Genomic DNA, 22420 nt, shown 5'->3' on the forward strand with positions numbered 1-22420 from the left:
TTAGCATTATCACATAGAAGTACCTTGCTGGTTTCATTCTTATTTTTTCAATTTTATTTTCAAAGTATTGTTCTTGGTATTTTATGGAATGTATATCTTTGCATCATTATGAATGAATAAGAGATGCATGTGGACTATATAAATATGCTTCAAATCCCAAAGACTGTCTAGAATCTAGACTGAGAACATCCTGAAATTAAGCAACTTGGCAGCATTTCTCCCTGCCTATTCTAAATTAATTGGAACATTATTTTGCATATGAGGCCCCCTTCCATTTTTGGACTGTGTGGTGGTGGGCATATATGTGTATGTGGGGCAGGTTAATTTTCCAGTTCTTTATGCTTTCTTGTTAATGGGACTCTTGATACACCTGAGAGGACATATGAAAGAATTCAGGTAAATGCTGCACACTTTCAATGATCTTGCTTACATTAACTTTGAGATGGTGTCCAAGAATTTAAAGGTGTTGATGATCAAGAGGTCAGAATGATCACCTGAAAGTGATCAATCCTAGATGCTGGTCTGAAAGGCCCTTTCAGTTGAAGGGACAAGGTATGGTTGGAATGAGTTTATTTAATAACAACAATCTTTAAGAGTTCGGCAAAGAGGCCAAATAAGAAAGATTGGGAATTTTAAGGAGAATAATATGAACATCAAAGGTGAAATAATAATTGGGAAATACTACCAAGAAAGCCAGGAATCAGAGTCTAGTCAGGGGTGTATGAAGAAATGGTAAGGGTAGGGTGGGGGGAAGGGACCCCTTTCATAACTGCTTTTCCACTTGAAACATTTTTGTTTTCGTCTCTCATTTTCAAATGTAGCCCATAACGTTTTAGAGTAAAGCTAATTTGTTCATGGCTTATTAAAATCATCATACTTGGAGTTACTGCTGTCAAAGCTTCTATCTACTGACCTAAGTAACTTTGGAAAATGATGTTCTGACTGGAAATAAGGCTATAGACAGAACTGTACTAAGCTGGTAACAATTACGGGGGAAAGGAGAGAGGGCCCTGCCATCATCTTAAATAAAAAGGAAATTTGGGGATTTGCTTATACTCTGGTGATCTTTCAAGACATTTTAAATACTTCAGCCACATTGCAATGTCAGGGCTGAAAAGGGTCTTGCTTATTGTGTTTTTTTTTCATATAGTTCTAAAAGTTGCTCGTGACCAACTGTACTTTACAAGCAGAGAAACACTTCAGACCAAGGTTAAGCTTATGCGAGCCAAGTTTACTAGTCTAATCAAATACAATTTACAATGAAGTTAATCACATGCATTTGTAATGACAGACATGCTTATTAAGAGGCTTAATAAAAAGCATGAATGGTGAACTCTCTGTGTAAATGATTATACTTAGTATTCTTATGGTCAAGAGACTTTTGTTTTTGTTCTTCTTTTCTCATCTTATTAGTTGTTCATATCAATGCTAACATGTGTTTCTGGTACCGCCCATGTTATTTATTTTTTTTAATTTTATCATTATTGCCACAAAATAGAAGGTCCAAAACTTTCCCAACAATTGCAGTTCCCTCTCAGGACCTCTACTAACCTAAAACATGCTTTTAATTTAATTGGGAAAAGTCACTTCCTTTGCATGCAGGAGTTGGGGAATCAATATTACCTGTGTACAGAGAGAAAAACACCCCCTTGTCTGGGCAAACATAGCCTCCAGACTTGGGCATGCTGCTTAGTGAAGAGAGCTGGGCTTTTCCACCCCCTGGCCCCTTCAGCAGGGCTCTTGTGAGCAGTGCACAAATTGCATTACCTAACACTCGTAACCCTGCCCCTTTTTCCCACGCTGCAGGTGTGGGGTTCCTGGTGTTTACCATCTGCAATACTTCCATATGGATGAATTCTCAACACATGGGCATCTTGGAGCAGAAAACCAGGAGGGGAAATATCAGGGTTCACAGAAAGAGAGAAAGCTGCAGCAAAGGTGCCCAAGCCACCGACTGACCCAGAAGCTCTATCACAAGGGAAAATCAAAAAGATGTTTTTTAGCCTCAAGGTTTCAGGGCAAGGGGAAAGCTGCCTGTCTGATACAACAGATTCCCCCCTTTGTTTGGTAGGCCTAGAATTCCTATGACAGGAGCAAAGCCATTCCCTTGGAATTAAAGCTCAATTAAACATAGAGCTTTCTGGAAAAGTTAACATAGGGGTTTCAAAGAACAAATGATGAGATGCTAGGGGCAGAAGATTTAAGAGCGGAAAGATGCTATGTAGGAGAGGGTGGTGCTGCCACTGAAGGGGAAGGAGTGGGGACAACCTAGCCGTCCCCATGGTTTTGGCCTCTGGCCTTAGCTGACGAGCTATAAGGACAATTCAAAGCCCCCATCTCATTTCCTGCCATGCACATGTGTACTTTAGGACCCAAATGACTGTCCCCAAGGCAATGTGGCATTGAAAGACTAAATAAATGTCAGGTTTCAAGAAAGGTCATTGGAAGGAAGCAAATGCTATTAATGACACATTTAATTAAGCACAATTCAAACCCACAGGAATTTCTGGCCAGGGATTCGAACTGATTCATTTGCGCTCTTCCCCAACTACTGTCTATGCCTCCTGGGCAGTGTTCAGCATGGGTACAGTCTGGCAACTTGGCATTTTATGGAGATGATGGAGATGAAGACAAATGATGGGGAAGAAGGCCCAGCATGAGGGGAGTAAGTGTGTCATTTGTTCCTGAAGGGCACCAGCTTACTGTCCTAAAAAGGGCATTACAGTCAAGGTTCAGCACTCCACTTCCTGTGGTTCTGCTTTCACGGGCTCCTGAGATATTTTGGTTAAAAATAAATTTACCAAAGCATGAAGATATCAAAAATTGGTTATGAGATATGTTTACTAAGTTAAATTAAAACCGTCATCCTGTAAGCTGTTGACAGCAGAACTCTTTACGGCGCTCCTTTGGATGTTCGCATTTCTTCGCGATGGAATTACGTGTTTTGGGTAAGGCAAAAAGGTGGAGACAGGAGGAAGGAACACTCCTACAGAGATATATGGCCCACCTGCCCTGACCTTGAGCTGGTTCACGGGCAGAAAGATTGTGAACAAGGTTCAAATAACACTTAATGAGTAACTAAATGTCACACTTCAAATATCTGAGCTCATTTTGGCCTTAGATTATAATTCCTTAGAAGCTAGAAAAACTGTTGCAGTCTAAGTTCATTTTATCTATTCATGCCAATAAACTATATTAAATGGGAAGGTATTTTAAATGGGACTGTATTTTAATCCAGTTTTCATTAGTGTTATTGATTAAACAACAAGAGATTATAAATATATAGTTACTATTGGAAAAAAATGTTATCATTAAACATACTCTAGAAATGCCAGTTTTCAAGTCCACCCAGAAGCCACAAGGAAAATACATTACAATCAATACTTTGACATAATACGTGTTCTTAGGAAGTATACATCACTGAATGAAGAGAAAATCAGATAACTAGGAAAATTCTGACCTCCCCGGAATGCCACCACTCAATTTCCCTCTTCCAACTACCAATCTAACTTGAGCTGCCTAAAAATTCACCAATGAAACATCACTGACAACAGAACTGGCTCTTTTCAAAGGCAGATGCTTCAGGGAAGGATTAGAGAAGCCATTTTCGCAATTAATACTTTAGGGATGATTCATCTAGCTGTCTAGGTACATCCTTCCACCACCTTTCCGCACGGTCATGGACTTCTCTAAAGTTTCCCCTTACCAGAGATTGATTTTGGACTGGGCATGGGATTTCATTCTGGCCAACTAATGAGATGGGAGGGAAAGGGAAATCCTGCTGGGGAGCTTCCAAATAAAGACTTTTCTAGAAGATGTTGTGTGTGTAGGGGTGGGCGGGGGGGGGTGATGACGGTATATATACCTGCCTCTGTGGCAGCCCTCTTGAGAACATAATGGTCGTGGGGTGAGGACAAAATCAATACACTGAGGATAGCAGAATGAAAAGTTGGTGATGTTAACGAACAGCTGAATCATCCAATTCCAGACCTTCCTGTTTAAGGACTTTTCTTATTTGAAATAACAAGCAACAAATTTCCTCAGCTGAGATAATAATTTCTTTTATTTTTACTACAAGCAAACTGGTAAAATCCCAACCATTTTACATTGTGCCAGAGGCTGTGAGGGAGAAAAAAACGTCCACAACAGACATTGTTGACTGCCTACTCAGTATCCACCACCACTATCTGTCTCAGGCAGTTGTTGGATTTTCATAAGGGAAAACAATGGTTGTGTTTAATGAAAGAAGAAATATGGTTGTAGTTCAAGTCTGATCTCTCACATCAAGCCTGTCTAGATAAAAAAATAATAATGCGACACCTGGGTGGCTCAGTCAATCGTCTGCTTTTGGCTTAGGTCATGATCTCAGGACCCTGGGATCGAGTCCTGCATTGGGCTCCTTGCTCAGCAGGGAGCCTGCTTCTCCCTCTGCCTGCTGCTCCCCCTGCTTGCTTGCTAACAAATAAATAATAAATAAACAAATCTAAAACAAACAAAAAAAACCCCATAATGGTCTATCCTCTGAATTCTTATTAATCATGATCTCTACTGCTTCTCTGGCATTAAGTGATATAATGTCTCTCACGGTGATGAGTTATATTCTTATTTAGTTTAATTATTACTTAACTTTTGATGGGTTTCCCTCTCTTTCCATTTTACCGTAAGCACCCTCGCTGGGACCACTCTCATTTATTTCTTATACAGATATGCCTCACCTTTCAATTCCTAGAACATAACCTGAAGTAGATTTGGTAATGTTCAGGTTGTGTATACTTCCAGAAGTATGAGTCAGCTTTTAAATTTGTTTTCAATCATCTGACACTTTCTGTGATTTTGCTGTCATAAAGAATAGATCAATGCATATTACAAAAATAATTATATGAGTATGACCATGGCATATGTTCAAACTACCCAAGGGCAATGATTGGTGCATGCAGGGGTCACAAAGACAGACGATGAGCACCCTCACTGGTGCTGGGAGCTTGCTGGGGGGGGAGTGCATACTTCATTACACATCCTGTTTCATGCAGGGATTTCTAGCTCAGACAACTCTGATTTCCTGTAGTTTAGAGAGGATTCTGAACCATGGATAACTTTAGATCTTTGGAGACTGGTATGCAATTATCACAAAGCATAGCAAAATGTCTTGCAGTTCATCAGGAACTTTAAAAAAAAGTTTTACTTGGCTGATGTGCTTAAATATTAGAACTTACACACAAATCAATTTTAGAGCTTTTCTTACGTTCAGTATTTTCCCTATTCTTGAATGTTAGCAAAGATATTCTTGGAAAATGATTTGGCAACAATTGTGGAACATGACTAACAGTGCTAAAACAAGTAAAAAATTACTTAACAGTCAGATGAATGACCAACTAAAATAGATTTCTAGAAAACTAAGTGTTGGATGTCATTTACATTATCATGAAAAATAAAGTATGGAAAATTAAAAGTATCAAAATTCTCAATTTTGTTTTCAAGACTAAAAAATGAGAGCTTGATGAAAACCAGGGTTTGAATTAGGTGGGCCTGAAAGGCTCTTTTGGGAAACAAAGCAGAGGGAAAATTGTCTTCATGAATAAATACTAACCCTCAAAACAACACTACTACAGGCAATGAAGTAAAGGTCAATTTTTAAAACTTCCCATTAGTTTGCTCACATTTCAGAGAGGAAGTAGAGTGGTATCTTTCATAAACATATGGCACAAAGCTTAATGTGTTACCTCTTCTAAGACTTAGCTGAGTTGTGTATTCTATTATATGGCCAAATCAGGGGCATTGACAGGAATAAATGTGATATATCTTCATCTAAAGGAGACAGTCCATTGATTACAGAAAGGCTTTCTATGACACATAAAAAGATGATACTGAGAGAAAATAAGTTCTATGACCCAAGATATGATGCTTGTCCAAAATATGTCACACGTAGCGATTTTGAAAATCATTTCTCAATGATTACACTAGAACCACCGTAAGCAGATTTTGTCACACTTAGGTTGATAGCTACTACATTGTTTGTTTTAATGTGTCTTTCGCTGCTATTTTAATCTTTTGCTAACTGACATTAACAATTTCTTGGCCCTGGGCACTTTAAAAGATCAATGGAGTCTTGACATCTGCAAGGTACATACAGTTTAAGGCCCTGCGTGTCCAAAGCAAGAGGAAGCTTTGCTTCAATTTCTGGCTACTTGCATATGCGAGAAACTGATGATGATGATGTTCATGAAAAACAATCTTGAACTTTTTTGAAGACCTGGAATGTCCCTGCATCATACCAAACTGGGCTGAAAACGAAAGCAAAATAGGTCCAGGGATGGTAGGAGCCCAGTCATGGGCTCTGGTGCCATCAGGGTGGCAGTGGCAATGGTGGTATGTGGCTCCCATGGGAGAATGGCTCTCAGCTATGGGCCTGAACATTTTCCAACTCTGTACCATGAGGCTGTGATAAGCAACAATCTCAACGTAAATCAATAAAGGTTATTACTCACTCCTACTTCATGTCTATCATGGGTTGGCAGAGAGAAAGAGAGAGCTGAGGAAGATCTTGTAGTGGTAATACATACACATCACTCCTCCTTACAATTCACTGGACTGAACTAGTCACGCGGCTCTGATAGTTCACGGGAGACAAGGAGGTACAATCCTACCAAGTGTCTTAGAATGGGGGAGAACTGGAATTAGCTGGCAAAGAGCACAGACTACCTTATTTCATAAAATAATAAGATAACCTATTGAAAAACCAGGGGCTTTCTCTTGAAAATTTCTGCCTCCTTACTTCCACAGTTGAAAAATATATTAAATTTTGAATAATAATTTTAATTGTTTCTTGGTACAGAACAAGTCTACATACAGAGTTAGACTTACTCAAGTTCTATTTTTGCCTGACTTCTCAGTTTTAAGTTACAGTTATCACCGTAAAGAAAAGTAATTAATTGGTATTGTAGACTAATCCATATGTCACCAAAATACGATAGAATGCAAATGAAACATGACTCCATATGCCTTTTTCATTTGTTCTTCCTTATTCTGGCTTTTATAGACATGTTCTCTGTATAGGCAGACATCCCTTCTAATTTATTATGCCAATACATTCTGCTTTTGTTGTGATTTTTAGTTATTATTTTTAATCTAAGATATATATATATAACACTTTGAAGAGTCAAATGGTTCTATAAGGCCTGTTATGAAAAACAGTTCACACAGCCCCACCCTCCACTTCCTGCTCTCCAGAAGGAACCACTTTCAATTCTTTTACCCACTTTTTTTTTCAACTCGATATCTCTAGCTTATATTGCTATCTCTTGATTTTTTTCTAGAGAATATTACACACTTATTTTTCACTATGGAAGATAAAGATTTAAGTCTACTGATCACTAGCACCTGCTTGCTCCCCTCATCACGCAAACACACAGTTCCTACACCCAATCTTCTCCACAGAATTTTATTGTGATTTTTAAAAAAGTTTTTATTTATTCATTTCTTTAAGAAAGAGAGAATCTGAGGCAGACTCTATGCTAAGGGCAGAGCCAAACAAGGAGCTTGATCCCACGACTGAGAGATCATGACCTGAGCTGAAACCAAGAGTTGGATGCTCAACTGCCTGAGTTGCCCAGGTGCCCTACTTGATTTTGATTAGATTAATAGTCAATGGGCTTTCATTATAATGTTTATGTAAATTCTACTCATGGCTCAGTTACAAGGCTTATCATAACCTTTCTTCCTTTTTCTGACACTCTGTTTTTCTTCGGAGTTACAAATTGTCCTGTGTTTCAATGGCATAGTTTCTATAAAGTTATCATTAATTCAAACCCAAACTCACGCCCTAGTTTAAATCTCTTAACTTGTTCAAATATATTACTTGTTCCCCAAATAGCGTCTTTCTGGGGAAAACTTTCTAGAACCTTCTGATTTTCTCCAACCTGGGCTGGCGGCTGCTCTCTGGACCTGCTAAATAGTTGTGCTCTACTTAGTCTTGGAATTCCCCATATTATCATTCTCAGGAATCTTTTTGTCTTGCTCTGATACTCTATTTCTTGTTTTCAGGTATTCCCCATCCTCAGTGTATGTCCTTACTTTTGTAGATCACATCCTCCAGTGGATTCTGAGAATGGGTGCATGGGAATAAGGTTTTTGAATCTTGAATATCTGAATGTGGCTTAATTCTAACCTCACACTTAATTAGTTTGGCTAGGTATTGAATCAAGGCTGGAAGTAATTTTCTCATAGAACTTAAAAGGTATTCCTCCACTGCCTTGCTTCTGGCGTTCCTATGAGCAATTTGTAGCTATTTTAATTCCTGATCCTCTGATGGAAATATTTCTTTTTCCTCAACACTACAAATTTGGAGGATATCTCTTTGTTCTCAGAGTTCTGACCTTTTACACTGATATATCTGGGTATGGGTTTATTTTTACTTGTATGGGACTTTCTATAGACTTTTTCAATCTGAAAATTCAGGTCTTTCATTAGTGGAATGTTTAATTAATTGTATTTCTGATTATCTCCTTCCTTTCATTTTCTCTGTTCTCTCTTTCTGGAACTTCTATTTTTCAGGTTTTGAGCCTTTTAGATTGGTTCTCTAATTTTCTTCTATTTTTCTCCCTTACTTTCCAACTCTGTCCTGTATTTTGTTTCTTGGGAAAGTTCCTCAATTTTATCAATTCCAACTCTTATACTAAGCTTTACATTTCAGATATCATACTTTGATTTCTAATAGCTTTTGTTGTTGTTCTCTGAATAAATGTTTTCTTTCTTTCTTTCTTCATTTTTTTCTGAAGCATTCTTCCCCTACATAACTGTTTTCTCCCGGTTTTTTTAATTTGCTTTTGCCAGTCTTTAATGAACAGATGCTCTCCTCAAGTATCTGGTGATCCCTGGCTGTCTTGCTCATGTAAAGTAGTGTGAACTAAAAGCTAAGGGAAAGTTCTGTGTGTGGATAGAGCTGTGAAGGGTGGGTTCACTCTAAAGTGAACTGGCTGTTTCCCTGGAGAACACCTAAGGTCAGTACATTTGTGTGTTTTTAAAAATTTATAACTTTTATCTAGAGAAAACTCTTTTCATCTCCTGCCTGAAGGGACAGACATACTGGTATTCTGGGAAGCAAGTGGGGTAAGGCCTAGGGATCTCAGATTCAGTATTTAAATACATTCATCATTCCTTTTCCAGTAGGGTGTACTCATATGTGCCTCACCTCTCTCAGTCCAGAGACATTCTATTTTACCCTTTCCAGAGGAGTAAACCTCCAGTCTTCTGCCAGAGTGGAAAAGGGAATCTACTTGCTTCTTTTTTTTCCCTTTTAATTCCAGTACAGTTAACATACAGTGTTAGTTTCAGGTGTACAATATAGTGACTCAAAACTTCCATGCAACACCTGGTGTTCATCACAAGTGCCCTCCTTAATCCCCATCATCTATTTCACCCATTCCCCTAACTGCTTCTTGAAGAGCAAGTTCCAGCTTCACCCCATTTATAGTTCCTGAGCTTCTAGAGGAGTTTGCAATCTAAATCAAGTTGCTTCTTGGTTTTTACCCACTGCTGACTTAGCATTTAGTTTTCTTAGGATGCTAAGTCTGTTACCGCTTAACATCAGTTTTACAAGGAACAAACTTTTGTTCCTATCTTTTCTCCTGTTTCCTAATTCCCTGAAGGTTTACCTTTAGCAACCCTGACTGTCCTTGGAGTGGAGGTTCGGAGGGAGCAGAGCTAACTGCTTGCATTAAAACTGCCATCCTTAAATGAGAGTTCTAATTGGCTCTTCTATAAATCAGAGAATCACAGTTGTCACATGTGAAAGGGACCCCAAGAGACTATGTGGTGAACTCTTCCCTTCGGAGCGCAAAGTGTGTTGTTTCATTTGTAGATGACATAGTGGAAGGACCAACAATTGGAGTATCTTGCTCAAGGTCATACCCCATCATACAGATAGACATCACACTGTTATCTGTTCTATGTACCATACATAACTGTCCCTCAAAGGTTTGAAAGTTTTGTTGTTGTTGATGCTAATTTAGAACTATTTCAGTAACAGCTAGATCCTTTTCTGTAATACCTTATATGTGCATCTTGTTCCAGTGGGCAGATGGATTCTTCATATTAGAATATTAGGTGTTGAATTACCCATAAGATATGGCTCAATGTTTTATTTTTTGTGAAATTGGAGTAAAAACAATTTCAGACACAACCAGACTTTTAAAGTGGTTGATATGCTTCAGATAAGCAATGTATACAAGGATCTTAGGGAGCAGCTATCAACATACCATCATTTAAATGTAATTTGTATAACTTTTTAAAACAAGTGGTAAACTAATTACTTTTCCAGAAATAACTTAAAACTGAAAAAACACTGTGGTTTGTTTTACAAGTGTCTTAATCTATTATTCGGTATAATGTTACTTGGTACATTTTAGGAAAAAAAAAAACACACAAGCTTTGACAAAAAAGCATTTGCGGAAGAAGAAAGGACGGAGATTTGGGATTCAACCTAAACTAATGCTGCTTTTTTTCCTCCCAGTGCAATGCAAACTGTGGCCTTAAAATATTACTAAGTTACAATAAAAGTAAGATATTTTGATGAAATTATTTGTTTTAGTTTGTAGACATGTTACGAGCTTTCTAAAACTCAGTACTAAAGGCGTTTTAACAAATGCAGTACCCTAGAGGAAGATGAAGGATAAAAGAAAAAGTGTCCTTAAATACTTACAGATTCTTTTCTGCCCATAGTTTTGCTGTGTGAGCGGGAACGGGAGATGTTGCTAAAAAAGGAATCCTTTTTAGTGGCAGATGAAGGTGGGGAGCCAGTGAATTCTCTTCCTCCAGGCAAACTTTCAGTGCTTGGGGATGAACTGATGGTTTTAGAACTTTGTCCTGTAGGAAAAATTAAGAGGCAATAATGAAACACTAGACTTTTTCACTAAGCTACTTTATTCACTGTCTTTAATAAAGGATCAATTATTATACTTCTTTGTTCACACTGTCAACATAAGGACACTGTAGAGTTATTAAAATGCACTCATTTTTATGTACCAGAATAGCTACCAGGTTTTTAAAACAATAAAGTGCTGCTATACTTTTCCACATGTAATTTATGCTACAACAGTCCGAGTGTTGCACACATATAAAAAAACTAAAAGTTTTAATTTTTAGAAATCATGGGTTAGATAACTGGATTTTCCCTCACTAAATGAATCATCGTTAGGACAGAAGCCAGAAATTATTACACTATACATTATACTATTAATATTAAAAAATCTAAATCCTTCAGCAGTTTTTCAAAAGAGCGTCTTTCCTTTTCACTAGCTGCGCGACAGATATATGGGTCTCCCCAGCCTGTGGTAGCAGCTTCCGAAAAGTGGGACAAGGTGCTGGCTCATAGGGCCTCTCTCCAGACCGGTTCTTACATTGGAGTGGGGGCATCTGTGACCCCACCATCTGTTATTCTGCTTAGCAAATGACCGTTTCAGGGATAACACTAAGGTCAGCTCCTATTAGAATGTATCTCTGAATTATCAGGTCCCAAATTAGTGGTAGTATTGATAAGGTATTTACTGTCCTTTATCTGACAGAAAACCCCTGCACCAAATACATTTTTTTCCCTCAATTATAGAACTAGCTTACTAACATAACATTTGTGTTCTCTTTGGGAACACAAACATTTAGATCTTAAGAAAATGGAGTCACCAGAACATGCCCCCAAAGGGAATGATGGAGTCCTTCATCTGGAGATCTGAATTAAAATTTCTAGGCACCAGGAGGAGTCTTGCCTTGAGGCGGAAGAAAGGACTATCAGACTTCCCTGCCCTTTCATGCCTTGTACACACAGAAGGGACAACACTGTTATGGCACTCTGGGCAAAAGGATGAGACACTCAATGACCCAGGCCTCACCTGGACAGCACCCAAGGTGTGCAGTCATTATTCTCACTCAACAAGGTTGTAGCCCGGAGGCTGGATAGCAGTTCTGAAGCTTTTAAAGTTTTTAACTGATGGAGATAACATTAATCATTTCTTTTGTTGCATTAAAACTGAAAGCCCATCCTCAGAGGCTCATTCTTAAATATACAGCTGCGGTGCCCTGCCCAATTTATTCTCCCAGCTGCTGGGAGTGCTGGCTGATGATGGTTCTTAGGAATTCCTCTTCTGGTAACAGCTCCCAGCTGAAGAGAGCTGCTCTGTCTAAGGTCATGTCCCTTCCCCCAGGGATTAGCTCCAATCTAGTGACTGGTTGGGGGAGACAAAGGATAAAGGCTGGCCTTCTTGCCTCAAGGCATCGATGACTCCAAAGGGCCAGCCTAGTCCCATGAGTTCCAGCAGCAACTGCAAAAGCAGTTCAACTCCTCCCTCAGCTCAACACTGCTCCTTTCACTCCCCAGATGCTGACCTTGATGGCACGCACTGACCCCCCCCAACAGCTTCCAACCCATAAATCTTTGTCTCAAAGTTTATTTCTCAGAAATTCTGACTCATGACAATTATTTACAATTATTTTAGATTGTAGGCATTTTTAAATATACTAAATAAAGACCAAATTCTTAGGCCACCTCAGACATGCACATATTCTTTAGTTCATAACCAAACACCAGGGAACAAACCCCATGCAGATGCAGCTTATGAAATGCCTACAGAAAGTCTGTCCAGCACTAAGAATGAGGGATGACCACAACAGAGCTCTTAAAAAGCTCCTAAAATAGCAGTACAAGGGAAATACAGACTTGTATGGACACTAACTAACCTGTAGTCCCAGGTGATAAAAGCAAACACAGCAGTGTAAACAAGCATATTCTGGAAGCACAAAAGAGGGAGCATGTGATCCTGTCTCAGGCAATGAGAGCTATGTGCCCCATCTTAAAGCCTGAAGAGCAGGTGGTGGTCGTGGTGGTGGTGGTGTGGCTCGGGAAGGGTCATCTCTGGCAGAGAACACAGTATTTATCAAGGCAACTGGTAAATACTACTAGCTCCATCAGAGCCTTGACTGAATCCCTTCGAGCTTCCTACCATCCATATGTCATTGAAAATGACACCAATACTAGTGTAAAGTAACATTAAGTCCCAGAGAGTGCTTCTTTCTCATTTGATCATCATTTCACTGGTTTTCTGGGGGAAGGAGAGAGTCAAATAGATTCTTTCTAGAAGTTGCTGGTACCCTAAATTTGAGTTTATTTTCCCCCTTGGTCATCCAGCCCTAGGGGGAGGGAGGAAAAAGGGACGGTGAGGATCTAAATAGAGCCAGCTAGATCAAGAAGAGCACTCCGTTCTTATCCTAAGGATCTGGCCCTTCTCCTGTCAGTAGATGATGGGAGTTGCCACAGATTTTAAGGAGGAAAGTAGCAAGAGGATTATACTTTAGTTGAGTAAGGCATCTCCTCCTGTACCTGCCCACACGAGAGATTATAAGGGCTTAACCTAAGGCTGTGATAGATTTCAGAGATGTTTACAAGGCAGAATTCCTCAGACCAGTACCTGCTGGGTCTGATACACCTAAGCTTGAGTCTAAGCCCAGTGGGTATCTGGTTGTGGGGTCCTGAACAATTCACTGACTCCATAAGCCACGGCTGTCATCTATAAGTGAGACATCTGCTTCATATGTGCTTTGTACCCCAAGTGGGTAATGTGCATGAAAGGCACGGCGTGGCTGAGCGTATCAGAGACTATGTGAAGCAGTCAGTAGACATAAACCATTACTAGCACAGCGGTGACTTCCAAACCTAGAGCAGGGAGTTTAATATGCAGTACGGTGGGTTGCAGATTTGCTAGTCCTCTATTTATACATTGGCTGCACCTCCCACAGACTTCAGCGAACTAGCTCTAAGCCCAGGATGACCACATACCCATACATACACCTGCCTGGTGGGAGGGCTGGCCTCCAGGACCTGCTCTACTGTCCCGCTTGTGAAGACGCATGCCCCCGTGTGAGCTGCATCTGCACAGAAGGGGTAGCTTGTTCTAGAGTGCACGAAGGTGCTATCTGGACTAAATATGGATGTATGTAAGGGTATTAAATCTTTCCTTCCTTTCCTTTTCCTCTCTAAAACATTCAGTGAAAGTTTTGTGTCCCATGTGCTATGTGTCTGTGGGGGTTACTTGTCAAGAGCCCAAGCTCACTGAATGAGCTTCACAGGCCTCATGAAGAGCCCTCACTACAGAAGGGCTCAGAGGGAGGAAAGGGGAAGTGGAGAAAATATTTATGGAGTGCCATGAATTATATTCTTGTGATTTTTCTCTCATTAAACTCAATGGGAAATAAGAACAGGGGTGGGGGGTATTCCTACACGGACAGGCAGAACCCCTGTAAGCTCGAGACCAGCCAGAGGAGCTGGACACGGGATACCCAAAGGCAAAATATTCAGAAGGCTTGGAAGCCTGGGGGGGGGGGTCACTGGTGTGGAGGCATAGCTCAGAAGAGCAAGGGAAAGGCCTGGGAAGCCCAGTGTTGTGGCCACAGAAAGGGGATCACCTTGACTTTATTCAATGACCCAGGAGAAAATGAGATACATCTGGTCCCTATCTGGTGACATTTTGTCACCTCACAGACTTGAATGACAGACAGCAAGAAGACTGATGTTTACACATTAAAAACATATATCTTGCTGTCACAGGACAGTGAGTGGAAGCAGGCTGCACCTGAAGCCCCTGGGATAGACCTGCTGTAGCCTGACCACAGAGTCCAAGCACTGTTGGATGTGCCCACATGCAACAATGTGGATACAAGATATCAGAAGTAATGATTAAAAAAAGGAAAGACAGAGGTGTTGAGTTGGCTCTTCCATAATTTGATTCTGAAAACCAGAGGTATTTGAAAAAAACATAATAGTGCCACCATCATCACTCCCAGCTGAGCAGGCAGTACTGTTGAGTGCTTACTGTGGGACAGGTGCTGTGGTAATTTCCAATGTCCCGCCCTGAAGCAGTTGTCCTTTTATTTTTTTTCTTCCCAGACAAGAGGGTATGTAACCTCCCTACATCATCCAGCAGGGCAGTGATGGAGGAAGAATTTAAACGCAGACCCAACTGAGAGCCCATGCTGGGCAAAGCTGCACTCCCCCCTCCCCAAATAAGGGCTGTGCCAGGTGGGCTGTAGTACATATGACCTAAAGTTAAAGAAAAATGGAATGAGGTCTTTTGAAAGCAAAGGGCAAATTTTGCCCTTGTTCTCGGTCCAAATACTCATTTACTCGATGTCTTCTGGAAAAAAATGTTCTACAAAAATGCATTTTCTAGCTAACTGATGCATAATTTGTTTTACATATCATATGTTTCTCAGCCTTCTTAAAGTGATTATCCAGAACATAATGGAACTATTTGTCCTGCTTCACAACTATCATTTCTCATCAAGAAGGAGAGTGGCCAACATAGGGTCATTCACGTTTGGTTTCTCAGTCTCTCTTCTCACTCCTGTGAGTAGGAACTCTTCGTCTTACTATTACTATGTTCTACTCTAGTTAACTGGCCTCTCTTTTCGTTGTTCTACTAATCTGTTGCTTGTCATCTGCACTGAGGCATTTCTGTTAGTGCTTTGTTCTTGAAGGTCCAGAGGGGAGTCATCTCCAGACATGTGAGCTGTTATTGTGCTAATGTGACTTACACGTTACTCCTCCGTTTAAAATCTCTTTTTTTTTCCCAGAAGGAATTACAAAAAACTTAACAATGGTTACTCTTAGGGAAATGGGTTGGCAGAAACAAGTGCGAGGAGTAAAGAGAGGGTTTTTTCTACGTAATGGCTTTAATTAATTGGGACGGTCTAATGTTATATGTTTTAGTTTTACCTTAAGAATATCATCAGTGGGGGGCGCCGGGATGGCTCAGTTGGTTAAGTGTCTGACTTTTGTTTTCAGCCCAGGTCATGATCTCAGGGTTGTGAGATCCAGCCGCATGTCAGGCTCCACACCGGGGGTGGAGCCTGCTTAAGATTCTCTCTCTCTCCCTCTCTCCCTCTCCATCTGCCCCTCCCCCCCTTAAAAAAAAAAGAATGTCAATGATGGTTATCTGGGCATGGAGATCTTTTTCTCCCTTTTTTATTTTTAAAAACAACCTGACAAACGCTCTACAATGATATCTATGTGTGCATGTACGTATGTATATTCATATCCGCAACATAAATATGTACACACAAGTATAAATATTAAAAACGCCTATGGCAATAACTTAAGAAACTGAAATTTCTTTCTTAATGGTCCATTAAGTGATAATACTTGTATACTTCTGTTGTTGGAAATTCTAAATTCTCTTTGGAAGTAATGTCTGTGTGTGTGTGTGTGCTTGCGTGTACCCATATTTTAAAACTTTGTGGTTCCTAAATATCTCTTGGAAAAAGTTTCTGGGGTAGGCGGGCAATTTCTAAAAGTAATTTACAAGAAACTCTTTGAGTTAAGTCTTCACAAACAAATTCTCCCATGGCACATATTTTATGACTACAACCTGCACTGAGAGATATAAAATGGAACTTCTCAATAATCTTGCAAACACTATTTATTGACTTAAATAGTCAGCGTTTCCCTTAAAAAAAAAATAAATAAAGCCCATACAATTGTGTGTTTAAAGGCAAAGACACAAATATAAAATCTCACGAAAATATATAATCAAAGAATCACTGAAAGTATTGATATTTACTTCATTTCTTGAAATACGCTCCATTGCTTTGAAAAAAGGTACCTGGGAAAGTCTGATAGTTTTATTTCCCTTACAAGTCTATCTACGCTTAAAATATTATATAGGGGAGTACAATGGGTGTGGCACCTCTGAAGTTCTCCAGCTCGTAATATTACTGATCCTATTAAGCACAGATTGTTAGAAAGTTGTTTGTTGCCACCACAAACTATTTTGGTTGACTTCTACTTCCCCTTGCTTTTCGACACTCTGTAGGAAGTGTGCTGAGGAAAACACAAAGTGACTTCTCCAAATCAGGGCAGGCATTGTCTCATTTTCTTATCATCCTTGTCACAATCATCAAGCAGACTGAAAGCTTTTAGCTGGGCTTCAGGTCTCATAAAGCAGCTTGAACCTTCTCTATCAGGCGGATACAATCTCTGTCGGGGCACCGCAGGCAGGAGGAATTCTGAGCTGGGTATCCAGAAAAAGAGCTGGTTCCTGACTGTGTATGCTTGCCTACGCCATCTAACGCACAGGCTGATGCCCCAGCAACACGGTAAAGCTGCAGGGAAAGCCAAGAGAACAGAGTCTGGCACACAGTAAGCACTGAACAAATACTGGGTGAACAGATGAAGAAGATGATCCTACCTATATAACACAAGTGATCTGAGCACAATGATATAACCCCCTCTTTAAGATGCTATTAAAAAACCAAACTGTTCCTGTGGCTCTGGTCTGTAGGAAAAAATGGACAGAGCAATAGCATAGAAGCAGAAGTGAGAGTAAGCCAGACAACCTTTAACTTTCTCTTTCCATAGGTATAAACTGAGATTCCACAGCCAAAGATCTACTTTGCTAACTTGAAACTAACTTTGGGATACCAAAACACTTGTTAAAAAGTTGCCTGGGGGGGCCCAGATTTTTTTGTTTGTTGGGGGGGGAGGGGCAGAGGGAGAAGGAGAAGCAGACTCCCTGCTGAGCAGGGAGCCCGCCCTCTGGGGGGGGTCAGATTTTAATTTCGGGAAACAAATTTTAAGTCTTGTGAATTCTCACCATATCAGATGATCACAGTATTATTCATTTAAGCACAATAACTGACAAGGTTTAAGAGAAATCATCTGGAAGTTATGTGCCTTTTTTTTGGTCCACCCTACTGCACTCCTTCATTATATAGCTCACTTAGATACTAAGAAAAGTAAACAGCAGCTCTCCATGCAATCCCCAAGCTCAAAAAGCCCTTAAAGGTCAACTGGTTCAGTTACCAAATATCACCAGAAACTGTACCTGTGAAACAGAATTATATATAGAAGATCATATCCTTCTATTGCCACAGTATTTTTTTAAGAAGTTAAGCTGATATACCACTCATCCTTCTAATCACAATGTAATGTTTTCTGTTAATTTATTAAAAAGTACAGATATTACGAAGACATATCATTATTAGAACAGCATTTTAATACTAGTAGCATGACTGTATTATGTGGATATTTTAAATTAAGGCAAGGGTGATCACGGATTTTAATTAATACTCCTATTTTTTAATCTGAATTTGAATGGGAGATTCTTTTTTTTTCCCCCAAAGATTTTTATTTATTTATTTGTCAGAGAGGGAGAAAAAGAACACTGGCAGGAGGAGCAGCAGGCAGAGGGAGAAGCAGGCTCTCCGCTGAGCAGGGAGCCTGATGCGGCACTCAATCCCAGGACCCTGGGATCATGACCTGAGCCGAAGGCAGACGCTTAACCAACTGACCCACCCAGGCGCCCCTGAATGGGAGATTCTTAAAGGTAGTCTAGGCTTCCACTTAATATAGAAATCCTCTTTGTAGCATATTTTATCTAAAAGATTATATAATAAAAGATGAATGCAAGCTTCAATATTTACACATTTAAATGTTCCACAGGAGGTGCTAAATGTGAATTACTATTATTTTGTATTCCTGAAAAAAACCTTTTCTCTAGATTTTGAACAAAGGGCTATGGTATTTAAATGTGATCTTTTTATTTTAAATCATTGCCAATTACTACACACAGAGTTCTGTCACACTGGACTTTGATTCTGTTAATAAGATTCATAATACAAAGCCTGTACTTTTTTTTTTTTAATACAAGGCCTGTACTTAAACAATTATTTCAAAGTCAAGTTACAATTCTTTTAGGTAAAATATAGGAAGTATTTCTGGCTAATACATATAATAATATGCATCCAAACTGCATATAAGTCATTTTCTCTCAGAACTGATGTGTTAAATACCGGCACAAAGCAACTATGCAACACAAAGAACACCTCAGTGTGACCTTCCAAATGAAGCGTAGCACTAAAATAACCACAAAATATAGAGTGACCATATTTTGCAAGAAAAGAGGCTTGTGCAAACTTCATAGAAAACCCACATCACAGCCAGATTTGGCATCACCAAGGTATGACATGAGAGGGGACTTTTGTTCTGAACAACAGTGCCACTCAGTGGCTGAACAATGGTAGTGAACTGATCAACAGCATGAATGGAGGGCGGGCAAAAAGAAAAATGGAATTTTGGAGTAGGCAATGATAATACTGCAGGCAAAGAGAGATACTACGTTGCCGTGGTAACTGTACCTTGGAGGTCAGTTAGAGTCTGGACAGGAACAGAAACCTGAGCATCGCTTCCTGTAACTACATCGCCTGGATTTCATAAGAAAAAATAATTAGATTTCATTAAAAAGGAAAAAAAATCAACTTTACTTTTTTTCATACTTAATACTTTTATCAATCTAATTACTAAAAGTACAGTAAAACAAAATACAATCTCAGAAAAATTAATATAAAATATTTTTTAAAGGTAATCATTTTTAAAAAGTGTTCCCTCAAAAGCTTCTGCATGTTTTTCTTCAAGGAAAAAACAACAAGTTGTCCCTAGTCTAAAGCAGAGGATAACCTGAGCGATCAAAAGATTTTCCTGAGATTTCATTATGCTAGAAATAGTAGGGTGGTATAATATTTTCTTTCTTTAAAAAAATTTTTAATGCAAAAGTAAGTTATATGCATTTATCAAGAAGCAGCACTCTTTTGAAGCTGATTTCCTCCTGGAACAGAAATTATTTTTAACTAAACTTGAAACCAATTGCTTCAGTGATAAGATAAATACCTAAACAAGCTCTAATTTCATAGTAAGTATTGAAAAGATTTCGTAAGTTACCACATGTACTTACAAATGTCAACATGTAAAAATAAATCTGTGAACTGCACACCCTTTAAACTTGATATACTTATTATAGGCAAGATTTCATTCACAAATTGGACCTATGGGAAATGCTCAAAATAAAGAAGTGTTCGACTTCAAAGGAAATGGGGAGAAAGGGAGTGCATTTTAAAAAATATAGGAAAGAAAGGAAAAGGAGCACAACAAGAAATCCTTGAAGAACTTGGGTACACTGCCATTGAGAAGGAAGACTTTTTGGTTCTCTGATTTCCTTCCTGGATGACCAATTTCAACACCAGGCACAGTCACTGTCAACAGAATCAGCCTCGCAGCATCTGAAGGCCTAAGCTATTTTGAAGTCAACGAGCTAAAAACCAAGCCTTCTTAAAAGACACCATATTTTCCATGTTTGATGATGTAGGATTAACAGACTTCCTTCCCTTGTAGCTTTTATACAACAGTAAAAAAATCAATTTTTGAATTACGTAACCTACCCTCAGTGCCTTGACCACTTGCTACAATTGTAACTGACAGCACAGCCAGCTCATCTGGAAATTACTGGGTTGTAATCACATCGTCTCCATCAATTAACAGTACATACATTCTATATATCTGTATCTCCTGTAACTGAAATAAAATCTATAAATAGGTACACACTCCAAACAGCAATAAGCAGCTTTTAGCAGAATTTATCAGGTCCTGAATCTTCATAATATAGTTAACTCTCTGTTCACTGATAAATGAAGTGTCTATTTTCTATGTATTTGGAGGAGATTTTCAATTCTATGCTTGCTACTCATTTTTCTCTGCTGCTTCTGGATCACCTATTAGTGTATATTTAGAGACCGAAAACTCATTTTAATATTAAATACCACCAGAAAAATTACGGAGGAACATTTGTGCTCCCTCTTCTTTCTTTCATGACCCTGTTTCCAAGACATATACAAACTAGAGTTTGCATTTCCAGCAACATACATGTGAATTTTGGGTTTCCAATACAACTGTTCCCCTATATAAGCACAAATCATCAAGAGCTAACTAACCTATGAAGACTATAAGCATTTTCATTTTTAGAAAGAAACCATTTTTCCAAGCAACTTCCAAACTTCCCAGCAGAGTACACTAAAAGGGCTGATTGGTTCTCCCTCCTCAAAGGCACCAAGTAGAAGACTGTTGTGAGATCGTTAGAAGTCATATTCCAACACAAGCCTCCTGACAGGCTGCAGACTGTGCTCACCCATCTCTGGGACCAGGGGACACCCTTGCAGATTTGTCACTGTCACAGCACAGCAGGATACTTGTATCCTGCATAAAGAACTAATGTTGGAGAAGTACTTTTCCTTGTAGAGTTAACAAACACATCTTGATAGCTGTTTGGAGCTGGGAGACCCCCCCTGTCCCCCGGGGGCAGTACAAACCTCTTACTTCAGGGTGAGGAAGCAAGTGGTCAGAAGCCTTCTGGACTGTGCTTACAGTTCACTTCATGGGTGAGTCAATGAGGGAAGAGCAGCAACCTATACCGGCTTCTACGGGCATCACCTGCTCTCTCTGCCTTTTACTCTGTTTCACTCATTCCCTTTATGCAGGGAGGGGCATTTGCAGGGATATTTATCTTTAAGATGAAGGTAGACAAGCTTTTCACGATTGACGTGAGAAGAACGAACCAGAAATAAAAAGAAGAGCTGCCAAACAAGGAGACTTTCTGTCAGCACAGGGATCAGTTACAAGATGCCCTAGTGATACTCATGTTCCAAATACTTTGCTTAAGTGCTCTGCTGTCTCCTTGTAACTGGGGACTTCCTTCTCATCAATTGTTCCATCCTCATGCACTTCCTTTCTCACTTACTGTGATATTAATACTTGACATTTCCTTAGAGATACAACTTTATACTTCTACAGTCATTTGGCTTGGTTCCTCAGAAAATTTAAGCTACAGCATTAAGAGATTCTCTGACTCATTTGCCTGCCATCAGTTAGAATTACTACTGACTATGGCTTCTTATCAAAGCAATACTGAAATCATATTTGGTTAGAACAATAAAACAGTACAATTAAGAAATATACAAAATAATATTCATTTCCATTCTGAATGTGGGCATGTTTCCTGGCATTAAAATACATTTACAATGTGTTAATGATCTGAAGTCCTCTTTTCTTTAAATCATCTACATTAAAAAGAAAACAATGTAGTTTTAAACAAGATAATCTGATGTAAGGCAAACTGAATATTTTAATAGAAACTTATATACTAACTATATAAAGTCTAATACTTCCTATAGGGAATAACAGATAACACCATATAATGGAAGAATACGCATATACTCATTATTGAATAATACTCATTATTTTGTGCCATTGGGGAATAAAGTTCATTTAATTTAAGTTTACCAGTTGAAATGCCAACAATTTAAAATTTTTAATAATTTTGGACACAATCTTCTTAAACAGAGTATATGGAACATGGTTTAAGGTCTTTGTACTCACCCAATAGCACCATGGTTATTCTCAATACCAGTTACTGAACATGGCTACAACAAGGGATCCCTTTAAGACATGAATGAGGCACGGGTCAGGATATCTGTCCTGACACTAAATGGCCACAGACTCTGTGCTTTGTGAGGTCTTAGGATTGAATTTTGTAGATCTTCTGCCATCACGTTACTA

General features: G+C 39.2%; 1 protein-coding gene across 8 annotated transcripts in view; it reads right to left on the reverse strand.

Moving 5' to 3' along the window:
- Positions 1-22420, reverse strand: part of TBC1D5 (TBC1 domain family member 5) — a 542532-nt gene that overhangs the window by 45204 nt on the left and 474908 nt on the right. For 6 of the 8 annotated variants that reach the window (XM_034662029.1, XM_034662026.1, XM_034662027.1 and 3 more), the window contains 2 exons: positions 19174-19239; positions 10697-10860 (listed from right to left, as the gene is read on the reverse strand). In XM_034662029.1, coding sequence (XP_034517920.1) covers positions 10697-10860; positions 19174-19239 — 230 coding nt within the window. The remainder of the gene's footprint in view (positions 1-10696; positions 10861-19173; positions 19240-22420) is intronic. The other 2 variants (XM_002915357.4, XM_019795439.2) reach the window with 1 other exon arrangement.

The sequence above is a fragment of the Ailuropoda melanoleuca genome, chromosome 6 (assembly GCF_002007445.2).
Source record: "Ailuropoda melanoleuca isolate Jingjing chromosome 6, ASM200744v2, whole genome shotgun sequence".
NCBI classification, from domain to species: Eukaryota; Metazoa; Chordata; class Mammalia; order Carnivora; family Ursidae; genus Ailuropoda; species Ailuropoda melanoleuca.